At 45.3% G+C, this 26,013-nt stretch overlaps 1 protein-coding gene across 1 annotated transcript in view; it reads right to left on the reverse strand.

The window, feature by feature from the left end:
- The window catches only part of si:dkey-201i24.3 (trichohyalin), an 83,485-nt gene that overhangs the window by 26,836 nt on the left and 30,636 nt on the right, over window positions 1-26,013 (reverse strand). The window contains exons 7-11 of the mRNA XM_059990438.1: window positions 15,486-15,568; window positions 12,488-12,595; window positions 11,922-12,029; window positions 3,971-4,092; window positions 649-860 (exon numbers count right to left, since the gene is read on the reverse strand). Of these exons, the coding sequence (XP_059846421.1) occupies window positions 649-860; window positions 3,971-4,092; window positions 11,922-12,029; window positions 12,488-12,595; window positions 15,486-15,568 (633 nt within the window). The remainder of the gene's footprint in view (window positions 1-648; window positions 861-3,970; window positions 4,093-11,921; window positions 12,030-12,487; window positions 12,596-15,485; window positions 15,569-26,013) is intronic.

Here is a 26,013-nt window from a genome sequence, read left to right on the forward strand (position 1 = left end):
GCACCAGTGACCAGTTCAATTCCTGCTGCCGTCTGTAGGAAGTTTGCATATTTTTCTCATGATGATGTAGATTTCTTCTGGGTGCTCTGGTTTCCAAAGGCACACGGGTGATGGTCACTCAGCCGTGTGCCGGTTATGTTGGTACTGGAAGCATGGCAACACTTGCGGGCTGCCCGCAGTGCGTCCTCTGACTGTGTTGGCCATTTACTCAAACACATTTCACTGTATGTTTTGATGTACATGTGACAAATAAAGCTAATCTTTATCTTTCTCCGTGACTACAATATCAACAAAGGATGCCACAATGACACAGCAGTTAGCACAATACAGCTCAGGGCATCAGTGCGCAGAGTTCAATTCCGGCATCCTCTGTAAGGAATTTGTATGTTCCTCCCGTGTGTGCATGTGTTTCCTCCCACAGTCCAAAGACATGCTGGTTAGTAGGTTAATTGGTCATTGTAAATTGTCCTGTGACTAGGCTGGGGTTAAATCAGTGTTTGTTGGTCTCGTTAGATTGGATGGCCTGTTCCACACAGTATCTCTAAATAGTAAATATATATTTGAAGTCAGTACTGAATACTGTAACTGATAAGGTTCTCAGTGGGGGGATTGATCAATTGTGTACACTCCTGCGAGTTCACCACTGGCCTGTAATTCCTGTACAAAGCGTCCTAATTGTTCCACATCTTGACCGCAGAGGTCATTGGTCTTGCTCGCCTTCTTCCGCAGCTCTCCAACGGCGGAGCGGAGTTTCCGTGTGACCTCCTGCCAATCCCAGCAGAATCGGGACACCTGGTTTGTCAGTCCCGTCACTCTGTGGGCAAGGGACAGTGCAGAGACTGTCTGTCCAGTCCACGACTCTGGGAGACAGAACACACACACATTGTTAGACAAGGGAGAAAGTATTAGAACCACTCACACAAAATGCTGGTGGAACTCAGCAGATCAGGCAGCATCTATGGAGATGAATAAACAGTCGATATTTCAGGCCTGAGTTCCTCCAGTTCTTGTGTGCGTTGCTTGGATTTCCAGCATCTACAGACTTTCTCTTGTTTACAGTTGAATGTCAGGTGGGTGGGGGAGGGGGGATGAAGTATTAAGCTGGGAGGTGAAAGGTGGAAAAGGTGAAGGTCTGGAGAAGAAGCAAACTGATAGGACAGAAGAGTGGGCCATGGGGGGAAAAGGGTAAGTGCAGGAGCAAGTGGGAAAGTTGATTGACTGGTGAGGAGAAGCGGTCAGAGTGAAAACAGAAGAAGAGGGAAGGAGGAGGGAAAAAACTGGAGAAATCAATGTTCATTCCATTAGTTTGCAGGCTACCCAAACGGATATGAGGTGTTGTTCCTCCAATCTGAGTGTGGCTCATCGTAGCAAAAGTGGAGGCCGTGGACTGAAAGGTTGGAATGGGATTGAGGATAGGTATTAAAATGGTTGGCCACTGGAAAATTCTGTTTCTTATGGATAGAATGGAACTGCTCGACAAAGTGGTTTCACCGATGTAGAGGAGGTCACATCGGGAGCACAAATACAAGAGACAATACCAACTGATTCACAGGTGAAATGTTGCCTGTTTGGGGCCCTGATTGGAACAGCCTCTTCTCCTCTACCATAGATTTCTGAATGGTCCATGAACCCATTAACACTACCTCACTATTTTGCTCTCTTTTTGCACTATTTGTTCATTTACTGTATTTCCTATTTTAATTACTAGTAAATTTTATGTAGTGCACAGAATTTATTTCTCACACAAAACAACAAATATCATGCATATGCCAATGATTATAAACCTGATTCTGATTGTAGGAGACACAAAAGACTTCAGATGTATCTCTAAATATCTGGAGTGAAATAACAAACTGTTGGAGGAACCCCAGGACTTTCAAATATGGAAAGGTTAGAGAGGACAGGGTGAAAATGTTTCTATCAGCCTGGAATCTAATGGAGATGTAGGGGAATTTGTTCAGTCAGAGGACAGTGAATTCATAGAAGTCTTTGTCACAGATCACTCTGGAGGTAAAGTCACTGGCAGAGATTGATAGGTTTTCATAAACAGAAGAGATTTGAAAATCCAAAGCAACACACACTAAAGCTGGAGGAACTCAGCAGAGGTCAGGCAGCATCTATGGAAATGAATAGACAGTCAACGATTCAGGCCAAGGCCCTTCATCAGGACTGAGAAGGAAAGGGGAAGATGCTGGAATAAAACAGTTTTTGATTGGTAAGGGAGTTAAGGTTTACGAGATGAAGGTGAGAGAATGGGGCTTGAGAAAAACAATTAGCCATGACTGAATGATGGGGCAGACTCCATGGACCAAATGGCTTGATTCTACTTCTATAGTTTATGGACTTATGGTCTAAGTCAGTGGGTTAGGCTGCATCTATGAAGGAAACCAGACAGTTAACACAAAGAACCCAGTCAGTTGATGCCTCAGTCAAGACCTTATTGTTGAGCATAATGAGTTCACCTCATTGAGGTAACGGCTTTCTCAATATCAGTATTATCAATATCCTTTGATCTTTGTTACAATTCTGCATCCGGTAATGGTTTTTCTTTGTGCAAACTTAATAAATCTATGCCTTGGATTGATCTGTCTGGATTCAGATACATTTATTTATCGCATGTACATCAAAACATACAGTGAAATGTGTCGTTTGTATTAGCATAATTGCACTACGTCCTGGGCCTAACATATGCTGTAAGTGCAATTACAAAGAAAGCATGGCAGCACCTCTACATCCTTTGGACTTTGCAAAGATTCAGCGTGACATCTAAAAATTTAATGTACTTCTTTAGATGTGTGGTGGAGAGTATATTGACTGGTTGTGTCACAGCCTGGTATGGAAACACCAATGCCCTTGAATGAAAAATCGTACAAAAAGTAGTGGATATGGCCAGTCCTTCATGGGTAAAATCCTCCCCTCCACTGAGCACATCTGCACAGAACATTGCTGCAAGAAAGGAGGATCCATTATCAGGGACCCAACCACCCAGATCATGTTCTTTTCTCACTGCTGCCATCAGGAAGAAGGTACAGGCACCTCAGGACCCACACCACCAGGTTCAGAAACAGTTATTACCCCTCAAACATCAGGCTCCCTGAACCAAAGGGAATAACATCACTCAATCCACTTGCGCCATCATTAAACTGTTCCCACAAACTATAGACTCACTTTCAAAGACTCTTCATCTCATGTTCTCAATATTTATTGCTTATTTTTTCATTATTATTATTTTTTTCTTTTTGTATTTGTAGTTTGTTGCCTTAAACACACCGGTTGGACACCCAAGTTGGTGCGGTCTTTCATTGATTCTGTTATGACTATTATTCTATGGATTCAGTGAGCATGTCCACAAGAAAATGAAATGAATCTCAATGTTGTACTTGGTGATACAGGTATTTTGATAATAAATTTACTTTGAACTTTGATCAACCAACACAACCTGGCGATGAGCTGAGGGCAGCCCAAAAGTGTAACCACACATTCCCTCATCAACAGAGCATGCCTCGGTGTTCAGCAGAACAACAGCCAAGCTAATCTCATCCTACCTCCCACCCAAACACACCGACAGATCTCCAGCCCCAGGATGGCATGTGGAACACTGTCAGCAAGCATTTGACATTAGCAAACCTACTGTGTTTATCTTGTCCAGACAGCTACATGCTGCAAGCTCACAGAGTTAACCTGTCATTTTGAACTGTTCAGACGTTCATTCAGTATTTTACAAAATTTATTACAACACACCCCTCAAGTTCTCCTTAAACATTTTACCCCCTGACCCATAACCTCAGTGGCACATCCTGAGGGTATGTTGGTTGTTAATGCAGACAACGTTTTTCTTTGCATGATTTGATGTACATGTGATACGTAAATCTGAATCTGAATTTCCACATCTTTTCAGTAATAGGGATGAGCAGATTCACACACAACACTCCGTATGCAACCTAACAATGGTTCTCCAATTCGAGATTACCTGGCAGTGTCAGGCAGCAGATCAAAGCTGAATAGCTGTTTCCTCGGAGACTCTGGTGCAGAAGTTGTTCTAAGGGTTTCTGTGTTGGTCCTTCACTGAGTACATTCTCCAGTGCGGAGACTCTACAGAGAGAGACAATGTCCATGTGATCAGTCCAGCACTACACAGGGAACTACACAGGAAGGCACTAAGCGGGTAGTCAAAACTGCCCAATGCCTCACCAACACCAGCTTACCACCATCAAGGACATGTATACAGAAAGTTGCCAGAAAAGGGCCAGTAACATCATGAGGGATTCCATCCACCCTGCTCATGGACTGTTTGTGCCACTCTCATCAGGGAGGAGGCTACATAGCATCCATGCCAGGACCACCAGACTCAAAAACAGTTACTTTCCCCAAGCAGTAAGGCTGATCAACACCTCCACCCACTAACCCACCCCTCCACACCCCCAAATACCACTACTACTTTATCATTTCCTGTCAATCACCTTATGTACAGAAACTCCTGTGCCTTGTGTCACTTTATGGACATACAATCAATCTATGTGCATAAACAATATTATGTATCTACAGTATATTTACTATGTTTTTTTATTATTGTGGTCTTTATCTTATTGTGGGTTTTTTTTGTGCTGCATCAGTTCCAGAGTAACAATTATTTCATTCCCCTTTACACTTTTGTACTGGTAATGTCATTAAACAATCTTGAATCTTGACTCCTGAGTAACACACACAAAACTCAGCTGGTCAGGCAGCATCTATGGAGGGGAATAAACAGTCGATGTCTGGGCTGAGACCCTCCATCAGGACTAACACACAGGAGAGGTCTCCTAGAGTGTCTATCAGCATTTCCACCAAGAGAAAGCAATACCAACTCTGATGCCTAAGGTCATTCAGATGCCTAACTCATCTCCCCAAACAGATCCTTTACTCCCAGCTGAAGGTCAGTGAGCCCCTGGTGGGGAAAGAAAACACTTCAACAGTAACATCAAAATCAGTCTGAAGAAATTCAACAACACATCTAAAAACTGGGAAGACTTTGCACTAAATAGATAGACCTGGAGGAAATCTGTTCAAGAGGGAGCTGTCCTACGTGAAAGTGACCTCTGCTGTGCCACAGAGAATAAACGGCAGCTCTGAAAGGAGAACGAACAACCAAAAGACGCATACACTAACCACAGCTTCCACTTAACTTGTGTCCGCCCTACACTAGAATATGTGGATCCTGGATCGGCACCTATAACCCTGTTCCCTCTAAGCTGCCCGGGTGCCCGGCCACACAGTAACTGATGTGCTCCCCCATACATAGTCTTCGTTGCAGCACAGATGGAATTTTCTTTTATCTAATGTTTTAACAAAGTGCCACACAGTTTTCAGGCTGCGTGGAAATTTCCTGCTCAGAGCAATGGTTGGTCCATGAGGTTGTATAAAAAATTAGCAGGAATTTTATTCTAAGGCCAACTGAGGACCCAACAACAGGACAACCCCATAAGGAGACGATCATACTCGAATGAACTACTACTACCATACAGCACAGAAGCAGGTCCATTTCACTAGTCATGAGCCAACGGCCAATTCCTCAATAATCCCATTTTATTCTCCCCACTGCTGGAAACCACTGCTTTTTTAAATAATATTTTTATAAGATTTGTACTTTTTAAACAAACCATTGTGTTTTTTACTCACTGACAGAAAGCGGTATAGCAGCTAAACTATCGGTTTATTATCTTTCTCATTTTTAAGTGGCTAAGTATTAGTGTAGCGGTGTGCTAACGCAGCGCTAAAATAACGACACGGAGTCGGTAAACTGCAGTTAAAGAAAGATTTTATTGGAACTTCACAGCCTTGCTTTAAAGCCTCCCTGATCCCGCCCTCCCTGGGTGCGGATGCTGTAGGGGCATGTACTCACAATCCCCCGCAGGCTTTTCCCTTTGTTGGTGAAGCAGACCTGGCGCCCTTTCAGGACTGGCCTTTGTGCCAGCGCGCTGGCTATTTGTGAACCGGTTTGAGTGTGCTAGGAAGTGGGTCACCACATAACGCCCCCCCCCCCCAGAACCAGCGATACACCCTCCGATGTCCACAGTCTGGGCCGGACCCTGTTTGGGAGGTTGGCCTCTGCACCGTGGTGCCGGAAACTCGATAGGTTGCGCCAAGTCCACATGGGCTGGTTGGAGTCGGTCCACCATGAAAACCTCCTCTCTCCCCCCAACGTCCAGCACGAACGTGGACCTTTTGTTCCTGAGCACCATAAACGGCCCCTCGTAGGGCCGTTGCTGCGGTGGCCGATGCCTGCCCCTTCGTACAAACACAAACTTACAGTTCTGCAGGTCTTGGGGTATGCAGGTCGGGTTCTGCCCATGCTGTGAAGTGGGTATGGGGGCCAGGTCACCGAGCCTCTCGCGTAGTCTGCCCAGGACCGCTGCGGGTTCTTCCACTTGCCCCCTTGGGGCTGGTATGAGCTCCCCGGTGACGACCAGGGGCGCGCCGTACACCAACTCAGCCAACGAGGCGTGCAGATCGTCTTTGGGTACTGTGCGGATGCCGAGTAGGACCCAGGGAAGCTCGTCCACCCAGTTAGCTCCTCTCAGGTGGGCCATGAGAGCCGACTTCAGGTGACGGTGGAAATGCTCCAGGCCGTTCGACTGTGGGTGGTAGGCAGTTGTGTGGTGCAGCTGTGTCCCCAGAAGGCTGGCTATAGCTGACCACAGGCTGGAGGTGAACTGGGCGCCTCTGTCGGAGGTAATGTGGGCTGGTACACCAAAGCGGGACACCCAGGTGGTGATCAGTGCCCGGGCGCAAGATTCGGAGGTGGTGTCGGTGAGCAGGACCGCCTCTGGCCATCTTGTGAACCGGTCCACGATAGTCAGGAGGTGCCACACTCTGCGCAACACTGGCGGGGGCCCACGATATCCACATGAATATGTTCGAAACGCCGGTGGGTGGGGTGGAACCGCTGCGGCAGAGCTTTGGTGTGCCGCTGCACCTTGGCCGTCTGGCAGTGCATGCACGTTCTGGCCCATTCACTGACCTGCTTGCAGAGTCTGTGCCAAACGAACCTGCTGGAGACCATCCGGACGGTTGTCCTGATGGAGTGGTGCGCTAAGTTATGAATGGAGTCGAAAACACGTCGCCGCCAAGGTGCCGGGACGACGGGACGGGGCTGACCGGTGTCGACGTCACAGAGTAGGGTCCTCTCACCTGGGCCTATGGGGAGGTCCTGGAGCTGCAAACTGGAGACTACGGTTCTGTAACTTGGGATCTCCTCGTCTGCCTGCTGCGCCTCTGCCAGTGCCTCAAAGTCTACCCCTTGGGAAAGGGCATGAATGTTAGGGCGGGAGAGCGTGTCCGCCACGACATTGTCCTTACCCGAGACGTGCCGGACATCCGTCGTGTATTCAGAGATGTAGGACAGATGGCGCTGCTGACGGGACGACCAGGGATCGGACACCTTCGTGAACGTAAAGGTAAGTGGCTTGTGGTCCGTGAACGCAGTGAAGGGCCTACCTTCTAAGAAGTACCTGAAATGCCGGATTGCCAGGTATAGCGCCAACAGCTCCCGGTCGAAAGCACTGTATTGGAGCTCGGGTGGCTGCAGGTGTTTGCTGAAAAACGCCAGGGGTTGCCAGCGACCCGCGATGAGTTGCTCCGGTACCCCACCGACTGCCGTGTTAGAGGCGTCCACCGTGAGGGCGGTAGGGACGTCCATTCTGGGGTGCACTAGCATCGTGGCATTTGCCAAGGCTTCTTTCGTTTTAATGAAAGCGGCGGCGGACTCCCCGTCCCAGGTAATGTCCTTGCCCGGACCCAACATCAGGGCGAACAGAGGGCGCATGATTCAGGCAGCTGAAGGGAGGAAGCGGTGGTAGAAATTGACCATACCTACGAATTCCTGAAGGCCTTTGATCGTGGTGGGTTGGGGGAAATGGCGGACCGCATCTACCTTGGCGGGCAGAGGGGTTGCCCCGTCAATGGTGTTGAGCCCGGACTGGCATTTGGCCGGGTTGATTGTTAGGCCGTACTCACTCAGTCGGGCGTAGAGTTGACGGAGGTGGGACAGATGCTCCTGATGACTGCCGCTGGCTATGAGGATGTCGTCCAAATAGATGAATGCAAAGTCCAGGTCGCATCCCACCACGTCCATTAACCGCTGGAACATCTGTGCGGCATTCTTCAGGCTGAATGGCATGCGGAGGAACTCGAAAAGGCCGAACGGGGTGATGAGAGCCGTTTTGGGGACGTCGTCCGGATGCATCGGGATTTGATGGTATCCCCGGATGAGGTCTACCTTGGAGAAGATCCGTGCTCCGTGCAGGTTTGCTACAAAGTCCTGAATGTGCGGCACAGGGTAGCGGTCCGGTGTGGTAGCCTCGTTCAGCCTGCGGTAGTCGCCGCATGGTCTCCAGCCCCCTGTCACTTTGGGCACCATGTGCAGGGGGGAGGCCCATGGGCTGTTGGACCGCCGGATGATCCCCAATTCCTCCATCCTCTTGAACTCCTCCTTCACCAGTCGGAGCTTGTCCGGGGGAAGCCGCCGAGCACGGGCGTGGAGGGTGGTCCTGGGTCGGGATGTGGTGCTGTACGCCATGTCGGGGCATGGCTGCCGTGAACTTCGGTGCCAGAACCAATGGGAAATCCGCCAGGACTCTGATGAAGTCGTTGTCGGACAGCGTGATGGAGTCGAGGTGTGGGGCTGGCAACTGGGCTTCTCCCAGGGAGAATGTCTGAAAGGTCTCGGCGTGGACCAGTCTCCGCCTTGGCAGGTCAACCAGCAGCCTGTGAGCCCGCAAAAAATCTGCACCCAGAAGCAGTTGGGCTACGGCAGCCAGTGTGAAGTCCCACGTGAACCTGCTGGAGCCGAACTGTAGCTGCACCGTACAGGTGCCATAGGTCTTTACCATGCTGCCGTTCACGGCCCTCAGGGGGGGACCCGGTGCCCTGTTGCAGGTGTCGTAACTCGGAGGTTGATGCACCATCAATTAACTCACTCTGAGATGTAAGGCGAGATATCGGCTTTTATTGACTGGAAGAAGGAACCAGAAGTGAGTGACCATCATACTACGTCCTGGAGACTGAGGCCGAGCATCAGGCCTCAGATTGCCTTTATACAGGGGCCTGTGGGAGAAGCCACAGGAGCAGTCAGCAGGGGGCGTGTCCAGACAGGCACACGTAGTTCACCACGGAGGTAAGACGCTGATCTCGGCACAGGTGTCGACCAAAAAACGGCATCCCGACCTCTTGTCCCACACATACAGGAGGCTATCCCGATGGCCAGCCGCCATAGCCATCAGCGGCGGCTGGCCCTGGCGTTTCCCAGGAACTTGCAGGGCGGGCTACAGCAGCGGGCTTCTGCACCCCACTGCTGATGATAGAAGCACCATTGTTCGTTGGTCTCCTCACCCCTGCCTCTGGGGTTAGCGGGCTCTGTGGGCGGGCCTGGTCTGGTTTGCTGCTGGGAGCGAGGCCTAGTGATCTGTGCGACGGACGCCCCACTCTCCTTCTTGGCATTCCACAGCAAGTCCTCCCGGGCTACCACCTTCCAGGGGTCGCTGAAATCCGCATCGGACAGCAGCAGGCGTATGTCCTCGGGCAGCTGCTTCAGGAATGCCTGCTCAAACATGAGGCAGGGTTTGTGTCCGCCGGCCAGAGACAACATCTCATTCATTAAAGCTGATGGAGGTCTGTCTCCCAAGCCATCCAGGTGCAGTAAACGGGCAGCCCGCTCACACCGTGAGAGTCCGAAAGTCCTTAGGAGCAGGGCTTTGAATTCCGTGTACTTGCCGTCCGCTGGGGGAGACTGTATGAACTCCTCAACCTGGGCTGCTGTGTCCTGGTAGAGGGAGCTCACCACGTAGTAGTAACGTGTGTCCTCTGAGGTTATCTGCCAAATGTGGAATTGGGCGTCTGCTTGCTGGAACCATAGGTGAGGTCGCAGCGTCCAGAAGCTTGTCAGTTTCAACGAAACTGCATGAACAGATGCGGTGTCGTTCATCTCCGGTCCAAAAATCGTTTGGACCGTCGGGGTCACCAATTGTAACTGCAGTTAAAGAAAGATTTTATTGGAACTTCACAGCCTTGCTTTAAAGCCTCCCTGATCCCGCCCTCCCCGGGCGCGGATGCTGTAGGGGCACGTACTCACAATCCCCCGCAGGCATTTCCCTTTGTTGGTGAAGCAGACCTGGCGCCCTTTCCGGACTGGCCTTTGTGCCGGTGTGCTGGCTATTTGTGAGCTGGTTCGAGTGCACTAGGAAGTGGGTCGCCACATTAGCACATTACCCACGTGATGTAATTGTTTAATTATGTAGCCGCTGAACTAGTTTATTCACTACCTAAGGAATCTCCCTTATTTTATCTCTGTGAACGATTTTTCAGAGGCACCATCTTGACTTTTTAATTCCTTTTGTCTTGGCTGCACATTCACCTCTCCGCATCATTTCTCAGCTCTTTATTTCATTTGCTTAGTATTTGTGTTTTTTTGTACTCAAAAAAATCTGAAATCCTGGAATTACAACTGCTCGTCAGTCCTGATTCCTGGAAGAACACAAAGGATCAGAAGATGAACAGAGGCCCAAAATCACATTCTGATCAATTTGCTACCCCCGCCCCCCCGCTTACATTCCGGATTCTGTCACTCATCCCTACACCAGGGGGTGACTTACACTGACTGATTAACGAATAAGCTCAAGTCTTTGGGATGTGGAAGCAAAACACACCTGAGGGAAACTGGGAAACACACACACAGTCTCCGGTGGGGAGGTGGTGGGGGGTAGTGAGGAACATGCAAACTCTATAAACAAACAAACACTCGAAATTAGAATTGCTTTACTGTCGTCACAGTGAGAATCTTGTCTTGCACACTGATCAGATCATTATACAGAGCACTGAGGTAGAACAAGGAAAAACAGTAACAATGCAGAATAAAGAATCAGACTCTGGTCTAATATCACCGGCATATGTTGTGAAATTCGTTGTTTGTAACATCAATTACAATAAGTGTATATACTAAAAATAAGCAACATGCACAACACACTGGAGGAACTCAGTAGGTCAGGCAGCATCCGTGGAAACAAGCAGTCAACGTTTCGGGCTGAGACCTTTCATCAGGACTGAAGAGGGAGGGGGCTGGGGCCCTATAAAGAAGGTGAGGCGAGGGTGGGAAGGAGAAGGCTGGTGGGTGTCAGGTTTGTTGTAATGTGAGTATTATTAAAAGCAAGTTAATACTAATCAGGAAGCTGTTGGTAGCAAGAGGCGGGATCCGGGGTTGGTGGGGTCTTTACTTCCACTCGTTTTACTCCCAGTATGCATTGTATATAGTTCCTCCACCCATGCCGCACGAGGTACCTGGAAGCCTCTGTATTGTAAATATCATTTGCCGTCCCAGATAAAGATGCTCTTTTGGCCATCAAGTTGTCGAGTGGTCTTTTTGTAAAGTAGAAGTTACCACAAGGTTAAAAACCAATCAGAGGAAAGATCAAGGGGTGGGGGAGGGGAAGCAGGGAGGGGATAGGCAGGAAAAGTGAAGAAAGAATGTAAGGGGGAAGCACTGTGTAGTACAAGAAGGCAGAATCATGACAGAGGTGATAGGCAGCTGGAGGAGGAGGCAGATTGAAACTGGGATGGGGGAAGGGAGAGGGAGGGATTAACTGGAAGTTGGAGAATTCAGTGTTCATGCCAAGGGGCTGGAGTCAACCCAGACGGTATATGAGGTGTTGCTCCTCCAACCTGAGTTTGGAACTCACACTGGCTCTCTGCCAGAGCGAGCTGGTCAACCCCATTCCAAAACTCATGAATTCAGCCATTCCTGCCCTTAGATGGAAGATACATGGAGATTCTGGGTGGAGGGATGTAGGCTGAACGCAGGAGATTGTTGGGCATCGTGATCAGCAGGACCTGGATCCACACTGTACTCCTCTATGACTCTAAAAGTTGGGTGAGCATGGTTGCGGACTTACCCATTCGCCACGTCTCCCGGTGGGCCACCTGTCAGGTCAAAGATCCAAAAACAAGAACGTACACAGGCAGTGGCAGTCTCCTGTCGCTCCAGTGTTACAGTATTGCACCTGATACACAGAGGACAGCAAATGAACAGATTCTGCGCTTGCATTGTCCCTCTTTAGGACCTGATACACAAAGGATAGCAGAAGCAGCATCCATCATTAACTATCCCCACAACCCAGGCCATGTTTTCATCTCGCTGCTGCCATCAGGAAGGAGGTACAGGAGCCTCAGGACTCACATCACCAGGTTCAGGAACAGTCATTACCCCTCAACCATCTGGCTGCTGATGTAATGAGCTCTTCAAGTCTGTGTGGGGCGCCGAAGAGCATTGGGCTCAGGGATTCCTGCCTCTGACAATCACGCTCCCTCACCCCACCACCCATATTAGTCATTTCCACCCTAGGAAAATGCCTGTGGCTTTTCTTCTCATGGAAATACAATTTGAGGTGTCTGCTTGAAGATTGTACCACAGTGATCCAGTCAGCCATGTTGAAATTAAACAGCAAGAAGGAGCTCCTACCTGTCAAGATGTGCTCCTTCTAACCTCCGAGCTTCTGACCCCTGTTGGTACAAGCTCCAGGCATCTTCAGAACTGGACACAACCATCTCACTCAGCTCTGCCAGGACTCTGTAAGCAAAGGAGATGAAAGGAATGGACATCCTCTCAAAAATGCAGCACAGAAACTTACCAAAGCAACACTGAAAGCCCCAGACATTCTCTCTTCTCCCCCTTCCCATCTGACAGGAGATACAAAAGCCACAAGGAACGAGTCCTAGAGCTGGGAGAGTGTCCATGTACATGGATGAGTGGGTGGGAGGGATGAAAGGGGATTCCCTTGTTGTTGCTTGTGTTCTGTGTTGTTCTGCCGAGCATGGAGGACGCTGGAATGTGTGGTGACACTTGGGGGCTGCCCCGAGCACATCGTTAGGTTGTGCTGGTTGTTAACACAAACAACATATTTCACTGTGGGTTTCGATGTACACGTGATAAATAAATGAATCTGAATCTGAAAGCACATACCACAATGCACAAGAACAGTGTCTATCCCAGCCATAAAATATAGGAGCAAAACTGGGCCATTTGGCCCAGTGAGTCTGCTCCACCATTTCATCATGGCTGATCTACTTTCCCTCTCAACTCCAATCTCCTGCCTTCTGTAAGACTACTAAATCGGAGCAGGAGTAGGCCATCTGGACCATCGAGCCTGCTCCGCCATTCAATAAGATCATGGCTAATCTAGCCATGCACTCATCTCCACCTACCTGCATTTTCCACATAACCCTTACTTCCCCTACTATGCAAAAATCTATCCAAGCTTGTCTTAAATATATTTACTGAGGTAGCTTCCACTGCTTCACTGGGCAGAGAACTCCACAGATTCACCACCCTTTGGGAAAAGCAGCTCTTCCTCATCTCTGTCCTAAATCTACTCCCACGAATCTTGAGTCTATGTTCCCTATTTCTAGTCTCACCTACCAGTGAAAACAACTTTCCTGCCTCTATCTTATCTATCCCTTTTATAACTTTATATGTTTCTATAAGATCTCCTCTCATTCTTCTGAATTTCAATGAGTACAGTCCCAGGTGACTCAATCTGTCCTCACAGTCTAACCCCTTCATCTCTGGAATCAACCTGGTGAATCTCCTCTGCACCGGCTCCAAAGCCAGTATCTCCTTCCTCAAGTAAGGAGACCAGAACTGCACGCAGTACTCCTAGTGCGACTTCACCAGTGCCCTGTACGGTTGCAGCATAACCTCCCTGCTCTTAAATTCAATCCCTCTAGCAATGAAGGCCATCATTCCATTTGCCTTCTTGATAGCCTGCTGCACCTGCAAACCAACGTTTTGTAATTCATGGACAAGCACTCCCAAGTCCCTCTGCACAGCAGCATGCTACATACAATTTTTTTTACCATTTAAAAATTAATCTGCTCTTTCATTTTTCCTTCCAAACTAGATGACCTCATATTTACAAATATTGTACTCCATCTGCCAGACCCTTGCCCACTCACTTAACCTATCTATATCTCTCTGCAGACTCTCCATATCTTTTGCACAATTTGCTTTTCCTCTTAATTTAGTATCATCAGCAAACTCAGATACACTACACTCAGTCCCCTCTTCCAGATCGTTAATGTATATTGTGAACACTTGCGGGGCAGCACCAACCCCTGCAGCACACCACTCACCACTGATTGCCAATCAGAGAAATGCCTATGTATCCTAACTCTCTGCTTTCTATTAGTTAACCAATCCTCTATCCATGCTAATATATTATCTATGCATCCTTACCTAATGGTAAGTCTTTCATGTAGCACCTTATCAAACTCCCTCTGGAAATCCAGTAAATAACACCCATCTGTTCGCCTCTATCCACTGCACTCATTATATCCTCAAAGAACTCCAGTAAGTTTGTCAAACAGGACCTGGCTTTGCTGAATCCACGCTGCATCCACCTGATGGATCCATTTGTTTCCAGATGCCACGCTATTTCTTCTTTAACGATAGCTTCAAGTATTTTCCCAACTATAGATGTTAAACTAAATGATCTATAGCTACCTACCTTTTGCCTACATCCTTTTTTTGAACAGTGGTGTAATATTCACCATCTTCCAATCTGCTGGGGTCTGCCCAGAGTCCAGAGAATTTTGGTAAGTCATCACCAAAGCCTCGACTGTAACTTCTGCCATTTCTTTCAGTACCCTGGGATGCATTCCATCAGGACCAAGACACTTATCTATTTTCAGGCCCACAAGCTTTCTCAGCACCACCTCTTTAGTGATAGCTATTGTATCGAGGTCCTCACCACCCATCACGTCCATAACATCTTTCTTTGGAACGTTTGATGTGTACTCCACTGTGAAGACTGACACAAAGTAGTCATTCAAAGCTTCGGCCATTCCTTCAATACCCAATATCAATTCCGTCTTCTCATCCTCCAATTACTCAAGCCACCCCCTTCTGCTTTATATAATTACAAAATCTTTTACTATCCGTTTTTAAATTTCGTGCTAGTTTATTTTCATACTCTATCTTCCCTTTCTTTATTGAATTACAACATGCAGGATTTGTGTAAATGGGTGTTGGTTACTGCAGACTGGGTCAGCCAAAGGACTATACTGTATTATGAGTCCGCTATGTCTTGGGGATGTAAAGGAGACAGGAGCACCGGGGGAAGAGGGGGATACACATGCAGGGACAGGGAGTATGTGCAAACTCCACACAGACAGAGCTGAGGTTGGGATTGAACCAGGGACCCTGGCACTAAGAGGAAGCGGCTCCCGGTGCATTTCCATGTCTCGGTGTAAATGTGTAGCAATTAGCATGACGTAATGAGCACTCATGGCAATTACAGACAGAATATGGACACACTCAAAGCTTAACATGTGTTACATGGATGTCATGCATCGACACCCCTGACATGCACAGGGCAAGAAACCAGACTCACGATTGAAGGTTCCCAGCGCGCCCTCTCTCTCTCTCTCACACACACACTCCCCCCTCCCCCCCAACTTACAGCCCCAGTACTGAGTGTTGTAGGCACTGTATCTCTCTGGCATGGGGGCTCAGCAGGTCTACAATGGAACCGTCAGGATGAAACTGCGGAATTATAAAGAGCTGAATCAGGGGCCAGGTTGAAAAATTACCTGTATTTCCACAAACACAAGAGATTCTGATCCGCCATTTTGCAGCGCACGGAGTAAGTTGCATTCTACAGTGGTTCCACTTTTCTTTATATTTTATATTCCACTGACAGATTCCTTTTAAGTTTGATGATTTATTACTTCTACTGAAGGATTTACGATTTAATTACGATGGCCGAAAGAAATCGTTCTGGTATTGAACTGAGAAGCAGCAAGACTTTTCCTGAAACGGAGCAAACTGAACCAATAAAAAAAAGCGGAGGAACGTGTTACTTTAGCAGGAATATTTTCTTCAATACAAGACATGAAGCCGGAATTCGGATCGCTTAACACTAAGATTGATAAGCTGATGGACTCCAATGGGAAGCTTGAAAAATCTATTTCTACCGTTCAAGATTCTCTAAAGAATTTGGACTTTCAACTTCAGACGCTTAAGCAGACTACAAATCGAATCAAGAACGAACATGATCAATTCAGGCAAACTATTAAAGATCAAGGAGTGAAGATGTCTTCAATGGAAAAGAAAATCAATGAAATTACCTCTGAACTATCTAAAACAAATAAAAAATGGTTGATTTGGATAGTAGAGGGTGTCAGAGGAATTTGCGTATATTAGGACTGCCTGAAAATACTGAAGCTGGCGATCTGTTAAAGTTCTTTTCAGATATGTTGTATTCACTTTAGCCCTTTATTTGATAGAGTCCATAAAATTTCATTTTCTCAGCATTCATCTGAATTACATCCTCAACCAATTGTACTTTGTTTACATTATTATACAACCAAAGAAGCCATACTTCAAAAGGCCAGAAGAAAGCGAAAGATCATCTTCAAATCAACAGAAATTCGTATTGTTGAAGATTACCCCCCTGAGATCTTTGCCGAAAGAAGGAAATACCAAGGTCATGAGTGAAATATATAAATTAAATTTACACCCCTCTCTTCGGCAACCAGCATGGGTGATAATTTTTCCTGAAGGGTCTAAGTCACTGAGAATCTACTCTCCATAGGAGAGGTGGGAGTACATTAAAAATCTTAAAGTTAAGCCGATTACTGAAGAGGTAATTCTGATGTATGAGATGTTTATAGATATCCTGAGTTAAGTCTATTCGATGCTTTTTAAGCCTTTGATGTGGGACATGGCCGAATAAACTTTTCTTTACTCATTAATAATTAGTGTGTGTGTATATATATAAACAACTGTTTTGTGGAGAACTCTTACAGTATTATACTATAAAGGTCTGTATAGGACATCGTGTATTCTTTTTATTTCTTTTGTTTGTTTCAATACTAATATAGTTTTAGGTTTGTTTTATATATATACATTTATCTTTTCTCCTTTTTTGAAAGAACTCTGTAATATTATTTGCTTGGATTTATTTTTCTTTGAATATGTGATTAATATATTTTAGACAAATTTAAGATGGCTGTCGCCAATTATGTTTTTACTACTGTTAGACATAACATTGTAACATTTGGAAACTGTTTGTTCTTTTTATTATGTCTATTTTGGGTGGGATTCATATTTTAAATTTAATATAAGTAGCTGCAAAATGGAGGATAGGGTCAAGGGTTATCAGGTTAGCATGTGGCCAGTCTATTGGTTACTGTCTTTCTTGCTTTGTGGGGGGTGGGGGGATATTAGAATAGGTTTTTTTCTTGATTGGGTGGGTCTTTTGATGGATTTTTTTTTTTGCAAATACATCGCTCCTTCCAGTTGTACCTGTACCTTTTGGATCAATCAGTGCTTGTGTAATAGTTTTCTTTCAAATATTAAATTTTAAACATGGATGTTAATAAAATTAAGGTAATCTCTTGGAATCTGAATGGTGTGAATCATCCTATTAAGTGTAAAAATATTTTTAAGAAATTAAAAACATTTAACGCAGATATTATTTTTGCGCAGGAAAATCATATACGGAAACAGGATGAGGACAGGTTTTTCAAATTCTGGAAAGGCCCTTTATTTCCCTCGTTGTCGACTAATAAAGTTAGAGGCGTATCTATTTTTGTTAACTCCAAAATCCCTTTTGTACATTTTAATACTATTACTGATTCAATTGGAAGATATTTAATTGTTATGGGTTTATTATGCAAGCAAAAGGTGGCTCTGGTGTGTGTATACGCACCTAACGTAGATAATTCCAATTTTTTTAAGAAGCTTTTTTCTGAGCTACCGAATTTGAATGAATATAAGTTGATCATGGGCTGTGATTTTAATTGTTGTTTGAACCTGGTGATTGACAGGTCATCAACCAATCCGTCGCTTCCTAATAAAGCGGCTGCTTGTATTAATTCTTTTTTACTAGAATATGGCCTGGTCGATATCTGGAAATATAAACACCCTAACGACAAAGACTTCTCTTTTTTTCCCCACACGTTCATCATAAGTATTCCAGAATTGACTACTTTTTTTTTAGATACACATTTACTACACTACGTTGTTGAGTGTGCTTATAAACGTCATTGCGTTGTCAGATCATGCACCTTTGAAGTTAACCCTGAAGCTCTCGGACAGCTTTTTGAAAATGTCACAGTGGAGATTGAATCCCATATTGTTACAGGATCCAGCTTTTGTTAGTTTTATTAAGGAGCAAATTTCTATATTTTTTGAATTTAATACAACTGAAGGAATGTCAAACCTGGTTATATGGGACATGATGAAATCTTTTCTTGAGGGACAGATAGTTTCATACTCAGCAGCTTTAAGAAAGAAAACTAAAGCAGAATTGTCAGTGCTTACTAATAAAATTAGAGAGATAGATAAAGTGTATTCAGTTAAACCTACTGAAGACCTATATAAAGAAAGGGTCGAACTTCAATCGCAATATTTTGACCTTTCCCATTGAACAGCAAATTCTTAAATCTAAAAGTTTATTTTATATACATGGAGATAAATCTGGTAAACTTTTGGCAAGTCAGTTCAAGACTGGTAAGGTCAGAAGATAGATTTAAAAAAATCCGTAGACCAGATAGAATTGATACATAGAAACATATAAAATAGGTGCTAGAGTAGGCCATTTGGCCCTTCAAGCCTGCACCGCCATTCAGTATGATCATGGCTGATCATCCAACTCAGAACCCTGTACCTGCTTTCTCTCCATTCCCCCGATCTCTTTAGCCACAAGGGCCATATCTAACTTTGTGGTGAACTACATATACCTGTCTGGACACGCCCCCTGCTGACTGCTCCTGTGGCTCCTCCCACAGATCCCAGTATAAAAGCGATTGAGGCCTGAGCCCAGCCCTTAGTCTCCAGGATGTAATATGGTGGTCAACTACTGCTTGTTCTTTCTTCCAGTCAATAAAAGCCGATATCTCACCTTCACATCTCAGAGAGAGTTATTGATGGTGCATCAAACTTCCTCTTAAATATAGCCAATGAACTGGCCTCAACTGTTTCCTGTGGCAGATAAATCCACAGATTCACCACTCTCTGTGTGAAGAAGTTTTTCCTCATCTCGGCCCTAAAGGACTTCCCCTTTATCCTTAAACTGTGACTCCTCATTCTGGACTTCCCCAATATCAGAAACAATCATCCTGCATCTAGCCTGTCCAATCCCTTTAGAATTTTATACGTTTCAATAAGAGCCCCCTCAATCTTCTAAATTCTAGTGAGTATAAGCCTAGTCGATCCAGTCTTTCTTCATATGAAAGTCCTGCCATCCCAGGAATCAATCTGGTGAACCTTCTTTGTACTCCCTCTATGGCAAGAATGTCTTTCCTCAGATTCGGGGACCAAAACTGCACACAATACTCTAGGTGCAGTCTCACCGAGGGCTTGTACAACTGCAGTAGAACCTCCCTGCTGCTGTACTCAAATCCTTTTGCTATGAATGCCAACATACCATTTGCCTTTTTCACCGCCTGCTGTACCTGCATGCCCACCTTCAATGTGTGGTGAACTACATATACCTGTCTGGACACGCCCCTGCTGACTGCTCCTGTGGCTCCTCCCACAGACCCCTGTATAAAGGCGATCAAGGCCTGAGCCTGGCCTCAGTCTCCAGGATGTAGTATGGTGGTCACTCACTGCTTGTTCCTTCTTCCAGTCAATAAAAGCCGATATCTCGCCTTACGTCTCAGAGTGAGTTATTGATGGTGCATCACAATGACTGGTGTACAATGACACCCAGGTCTCGTTGCACCTCCCCTTTTCCTAATTGGCCACCATTCAGATAATAATCAGTTTTCCTGTTCTTGCAACCGAAGTGGATAACCTCGCATTTATCCACATTAAATTGCATCTGCCATGAATTTGCCCACTCACCTAACCTATCCAAGTCACCCTGCATCCTCTTAGCATCCTCCTCACAGCTAACACTGACGCCTAGCTTCATCTTATCCACAAACTTGGAGATGCTGCATTTAATTCCCTCGTCTAAATCATTAATATATATTGTAAACAACTGGTGTCCCAGTACTGAGCCTTGCAGTACCCCACTAGTCACTGCCTGCCATTCTGAAAAGGTCCCGTTTACTCCCACTCTTTGCTTCCTGTTGCCAACCAATTCTCTATCCACATCAATACCATACCTCCAATACCATGTGCTTTAAGTTTGCACACTAATCTCCTGTGTGGGACCTTGTCAAAACCCTTTTGAAAGTCTAGATATACCACATCCACTGGTTCTCCCCTATCCACTCTACTAGTTACATCTTCAAAACATTTTATAAGATTCATCAGACATGATTTTCCTTTCACAAATCCATGCTGACTGTCCGATGATTTCACCTCTTTCCAAATGTGCTGTTATCGCACCTTTGATAACCGACTCTAGCATTTCCCCACCACCGATGTCAGACTCACCAGTCTATAATTCCCCGGTTTTTCTCTCCCTCCTCTTTTAAAAAGGGGGGTTACATTAGCCACCCTCCGATCCTCAGGAACTAATCCAGAATCTAAGGAGTTTTGAAAAATTATCACTCATGCATCCACTATTTCTTGGGCTACTTCCTTAAGCACGCTGGGATGCAGACCATCTGGCCCTGAGGATTTATCTGCCTTTAATCCCTTCAATCTACCTAACACCACTTCCCTACTAACATGTATTTCCCTCAGTTCCTCCATCTCACTAGACCCTCAGTCCCTTACTATTTCTGGAAGATTATTTATGTCCTCCTTAGTGAAAACAGAACCAAAGTAGTTATTCAATTGGTCTGCCATGTCTTTGTTCCCTATGATCAATTCACCTGTTTCTGACTGTAAAGGACCTCCATTTGTCTTGTCTTGACCAATCTTTTTCTTTTCACATATATATAAAAGCTTTTACAGTCAGTTTTTATGTTCCCTGCCAGCTTTCTCTCATAATCTTTTTTCCCTTTCCTAATTAAGCCCATTGTCCTCCTCTGCTGGATTCTGAATTTCTCCCAGTCCTCAGGTGTGCTGCTTTTTTTTGCTAATTTACATGTTTCTTCTTTGAACTTGATGCTATCCCTAATTTCCCTTGTCAGCCACGGGTGCACTACCTTCCCTGGTTTATTCTTTTGCCAAACTGAGATGAACAATTGTAGTTCATCCATGTGATTTTTAAATGCTTGCCATTGCATATCCACTGTCAACCCTTTAAGTATCATTTGCCAGTCTATCTTAGCTAATTCACATTTCATACCTTCTTTAAGTTTAGAACCTTTGTTTCTGAATTAACTATGTCACTCTCCATCTTATTGAAGAGTTCCACCATATTATGGTCACTCTTACCCAAGGGGCCTCGCACAACAAGATTGCTAACTAACCCTTCCTCATTGCTCAATACCCAATCTAGAATGGCCTGCTCTCTAGTTGGTTCCTCAATGTGTTGGTTCAGAAAACCATCCCGCAAACATTCCAAGAAATCCTCTTCTTCAGCACCCTTACCAATTTGGTTCACCCAAACTATACGTAGATTGAAGTCACCCATTATAACTACTGTTCCTTTACAGCACGCATTTCTAATTTCCTGTTTAATGCCATCCCCAACCTCACTACTACTGTTAGGTGGCCTGTACACAACTCCCACCAGTGTTTTCTGCCCCTTAGTGTTATGCAGCTCTACCCATATTGATTCCACATCCACCAGGCTAATGTCCTTCCTTTCTATTGCGTTAATCTCCTCTCTAACCAGCAATGCTACCCCACCTCCTTTTCATTCCTGTCTATCCCTCCTGAATATTGAATATCCCTGGATGTTGAGCTCCCATCCTTGGTCACCCTGGAGCCATGTCTCTGTGATCCCAACTATATCATATTCATTAATAACTATCTGCACATTCAATTCATCCACCTTGTTAGGAATGCTCCTCACATTGACACACAAAGCCTTCAGGCTTGTTTTTACAACACTCTTAGCCCTTATACAATTATGTTGAAAGGTGGCCCTTTTTGCTTTTTGCCCTGGATTTGCCTGCCTGCCACTTTTACTTTTCACCTACTTTTTGCTTCTACCCTCATTTTACACCCCTCTGTCTCTCTGCACTTGTTCCCATCCCCCTGCCACATTAGTTTAAATCCTCCTGAACAGCAGTAGCAAACGCTCCCCCTAGGACATTGGTTCCAGTCCAGCCCAGGTGCAGACCGTTCTATTTATACCAGTCCCACCTCCCCCAGAACTGGTTCCAATGCCCCAGAAATTTGAATCCCTCCTCCTTGCACCATTTTTCAAGCCACGTATTCATCTGAAATATCCTCCTATTTCTACTCTGACTAGCACGTGGCACTGGTAGTAATCCAGAGATGATTAACTTTGTGGTCCTACTTTTTAGTTTATCTCCTAACTCCCTAAATTCACCTTGTAGGACCTCATCCCATTTTTTTACCTATATCGTTGGTACCTATGTGGACCACGACCACTGGCTGTTCACCTTCCCATTCCAGAATGTCCTGCAGCCACTCAGAGACATTCTTGACCCTTGCACCAGGGAGGCAACATAACATCCTGGAGTCTCGTTTGCGGCCACAGAAATGCCTTTCTATTCCCCTTGCAATCGAATCCCCATCACTATAGCTCTCCCACTCCTTTTCCTTCCCTCCTGTACTGCAGAGCCACCCATGATGCGATGAACTCGGCTGCTGCTGCCTTCCCCGATGAGACATCTCCCCCAACAGTATCCACAACAGTATATCTGTTTAGGAGGGAGATGACCTCAAGGGACTCCTGCGCTACCTGCCTACTGCTACGCTGTCTAGTGGCCACACCTTCCCTTACTGCCTGTGTAGCCTTTACCTGTGGCCAACTCACTAAATGTGCTATTCACGACTTTCTCAGCATCGCGGATGCTCCAGTATGAATCCAATCGCAGCTCCAGACGTTCAATGTGGTCTGCCAGAAGCTGCAGCTGGACACACTTCCTGCACACATAATCGTCAGGGACACTGGAAGAATCCCTGATTTCTCACATGCTGCAGGATGAACAAACCACGGGCCCAATCTCAGCTGCCATTACCTACCCAATACTTGCCTCAACTTTTGAAACATTCTCCTTTGAAAGGAACTTACCCGGCCTTACCTCACTTGGAGTGAAGCTCGTCCTCAGCCTCTGCTCACTTAAGCCTCTCAAGACAAAGCCTTTCTACTCTGTCCCCCTCTACTCCGTCGCCTGCTCTGTCTACTGTTCTCTTTAAATACTCACGCTGCCTCACGGTCCGACTTACACGTGCTTGTGCAGTCGTGCCGAAGAAAACCTTAGACCCTTATGAAATTAAAAAGGTATTTATGGATTTCTATTCTAATCTTTATAAATCTGAATTCTCTGATAATACTATTATTATGAATAGATTTTTGCAAAAGTTAAATGTACCCAAAATTTTGGCTCAAGATGTTGATATGTTAGATGCACCTATCAAACAAGAGGAGATAGCTAAAGCTATATCCTCTATGCAATTTGGGAAAGCTCCGGTACTTGATGGTTATACTGTGGAATTTTATAAGACTTTTCATGAAATGCTTATACCAACTTTACTGCTTCTATACCCTCTGGGAATCTTCCAAAAACTTTTTACAAGGCATTAATTTCATTGATTCCTAAAAAAAAAGCAAAAGACCTACTGGAATGTACATCCTACAGACCTATGTAGATTTTTAAATTCTCTCTAAGATTCTACCTAATAGACTTGAGAATATTTTGCCTACTGTTACTTCAAATGATCAAACAGGATTTATTAAACATAGGTACTCACATTTTAATATTTGAAGACTGTTAAATATCATTTATTCACCCTCAGTTAAAGAATCTGAATGTATTGTATCTCTGGATGCAGAGAAAGCCTCTGATAGGGTGGAGTGGCCTTATTTGTTTCAGGTTTTGAAGAGGTTTAGTTCTGGTCCGGGATTTATTTCCTGGATTAAATTGATTTATCAAACCCCGGTGGCTGTAGTTATAACTAACAATCAAAAATCTCCTCATTTTTGATTATATAGAGGAACCCGCCAGGGTTGTCCTCTCAGTCCTTTATTATTTAATTTGGTTTTAAAACCACTTGCTATCGCTCTTCGGGATTCTAAGTCTGTGCAGGGTATTAAAAGAGGGGATAAATTACATAAGGTTTCATTATACGCAGATGATTTATTAGTTTATATTTCAGACCCTAGGAAATCTATCCCTTTTATGTTATCTATATTTATGGAATTTAGTATTTTTTCTGGATATAAACTTAACACACAAAAGTGAATTATTTCCTATTAATAACTATCCTGATTATTATGATCAAATACCTTTTAATATTGCTAAAAACTATTTCACTTATCTTGGTATTAAAATTACTAAAAATTTTAAAGACCTATATAAGTATAATTTTCCCCTCTAATTGAATATACTCAACAAGTGCTTTCTAAATGGTCGCCTATGTCGAAGTCATTGATTGGTCGAATAAATGTTATAAAAATGATTATTTTACCAAAATTTTTATATGCATTTCAAGCAGTTCCTTCTTTTGCTCCGAAAATATTTTTTGATAAAATAGATTCTATGATTTTGTCTACATTTGGAATAATAAAATCTCCAGAATGAATAAATTTTTATGGTAAAAATCAAAAACAGATGGAGGACTAGTGCTACCAAACTTTAGATTTTATTATTGGGCGATCAATATTCGTTATATCACTTTTTGGATTCATGGTATAGATAATCAGGATTGCCCTTCATGGTTACATTGGGAGGAGAATTCGGTAACGGGGTTTTCTTTAGTTTCTTTATTAGGAGCTCCCTTTCCTTTTTCCCTCTCCAGAATAGGTAGACAAGCTTTCAATCCGATTGTTAAACATACTTTAAAAATCTGGTTTCAGTTTCATAGATTTTTTTAATTAAATAATTTTCTACTCTCCAGTAATATCTATTCTAATTTTTTCTTTAAACCATCAACTCTGGATAAGGCTTTTTTTAACATGGAAAACAATGGGAATAAAAACTTTTTTAGATTTGTTTTCAGAGGATTGCTTAATGTCTTTTTTGCAGTTAATGGATAAATATGATATTGTGGCAACCCATTTCCTGGCACATCCGAACCGGCTCACAATTAGCCAGCTTTCCGGCTAAGGGAGATAGCCTACGGGGGTTTGCAAGCACAGAGCTTTGGAGCCTCTGCGCCACGGGGGGGGCAGGTTGAGGGAGGCTTAAAAGTGAGGCTGAGGATTTTGAATAAAGTTTTTCCTTCGACTGCAGTTACCGACTCCGTGTCGTAATTTTAGCGCTGCATGTAGCACACCGCTACAATTGGTGACCCCGACGGTCCAAACGATTTTTGGACCAGAAATGACCGACGCCGCCTCTGTTCATGCGGTTTCGTTGAAACTGCCGGGTTTCTGGACACAGCGACCGAACCTATGGTTCCAGCAAGCCGAAGCCCAATTCCACGTTCGCCAGATCACCTCAGAAGACACCCACTATTACTACGTGGTGAGCTCCCTCGACCAGGACACAGCGGCCCAGGTCGCGGAGTTCGTACAGTCGCCCCCGGCAGATGGCAAGTACACGGAATTCAAAACCCTGCTCCTCAGGACTTTCGGACTCTCACGGCGTGAACGGGCTGCCCGTTTACTGCACCTGGATGGCTTAGGCGACAGACCTCCTTCGGCTTTAATGAATGAGATGTTGTCTCTGGCCGACGGACACACACCCTGCCTCATGTTTGAGCAGGCATTCCTGGAGCAGCTGCCCGAGGACATACGCCTGCTGCCGTCCAACGCGGATTTCAGTGACCCCCGGAAGGTGGCAGCCCGGGCGGACTTGCTGTGGAACGCCAAAAAGGTGAGCGGGGCGTCCATTGCACGGATCTCCCAGCCACGCTCCCAGCAGCAAACCAGTCCAGGCCCGGCCGCAGAGCCCGCCAACCCCCGGCCCAATGAACACTGGTGCTTCTACCACCAGCGGTGGGGCGCAGAAGCCCGCAGTTGTCGCCCGCCCTGCAAGTTCCCGGGAAACGCCAAGGCC

Source organism: Hypanus sabinus, chromosome 15, assembly GCF_030144855.1.
Source record: "Hypanus sabinus isolate sHypSab1 chromosome 15, sHypSab1.hap1, whole genome shotgun sequence".
Lineage (NCBI taxonomy): Eukaryota > Metazoa > Chordata > Chondrichthyes > Myliobatiformes > Dasyatidae > Hypanus > Hypanus sabinus.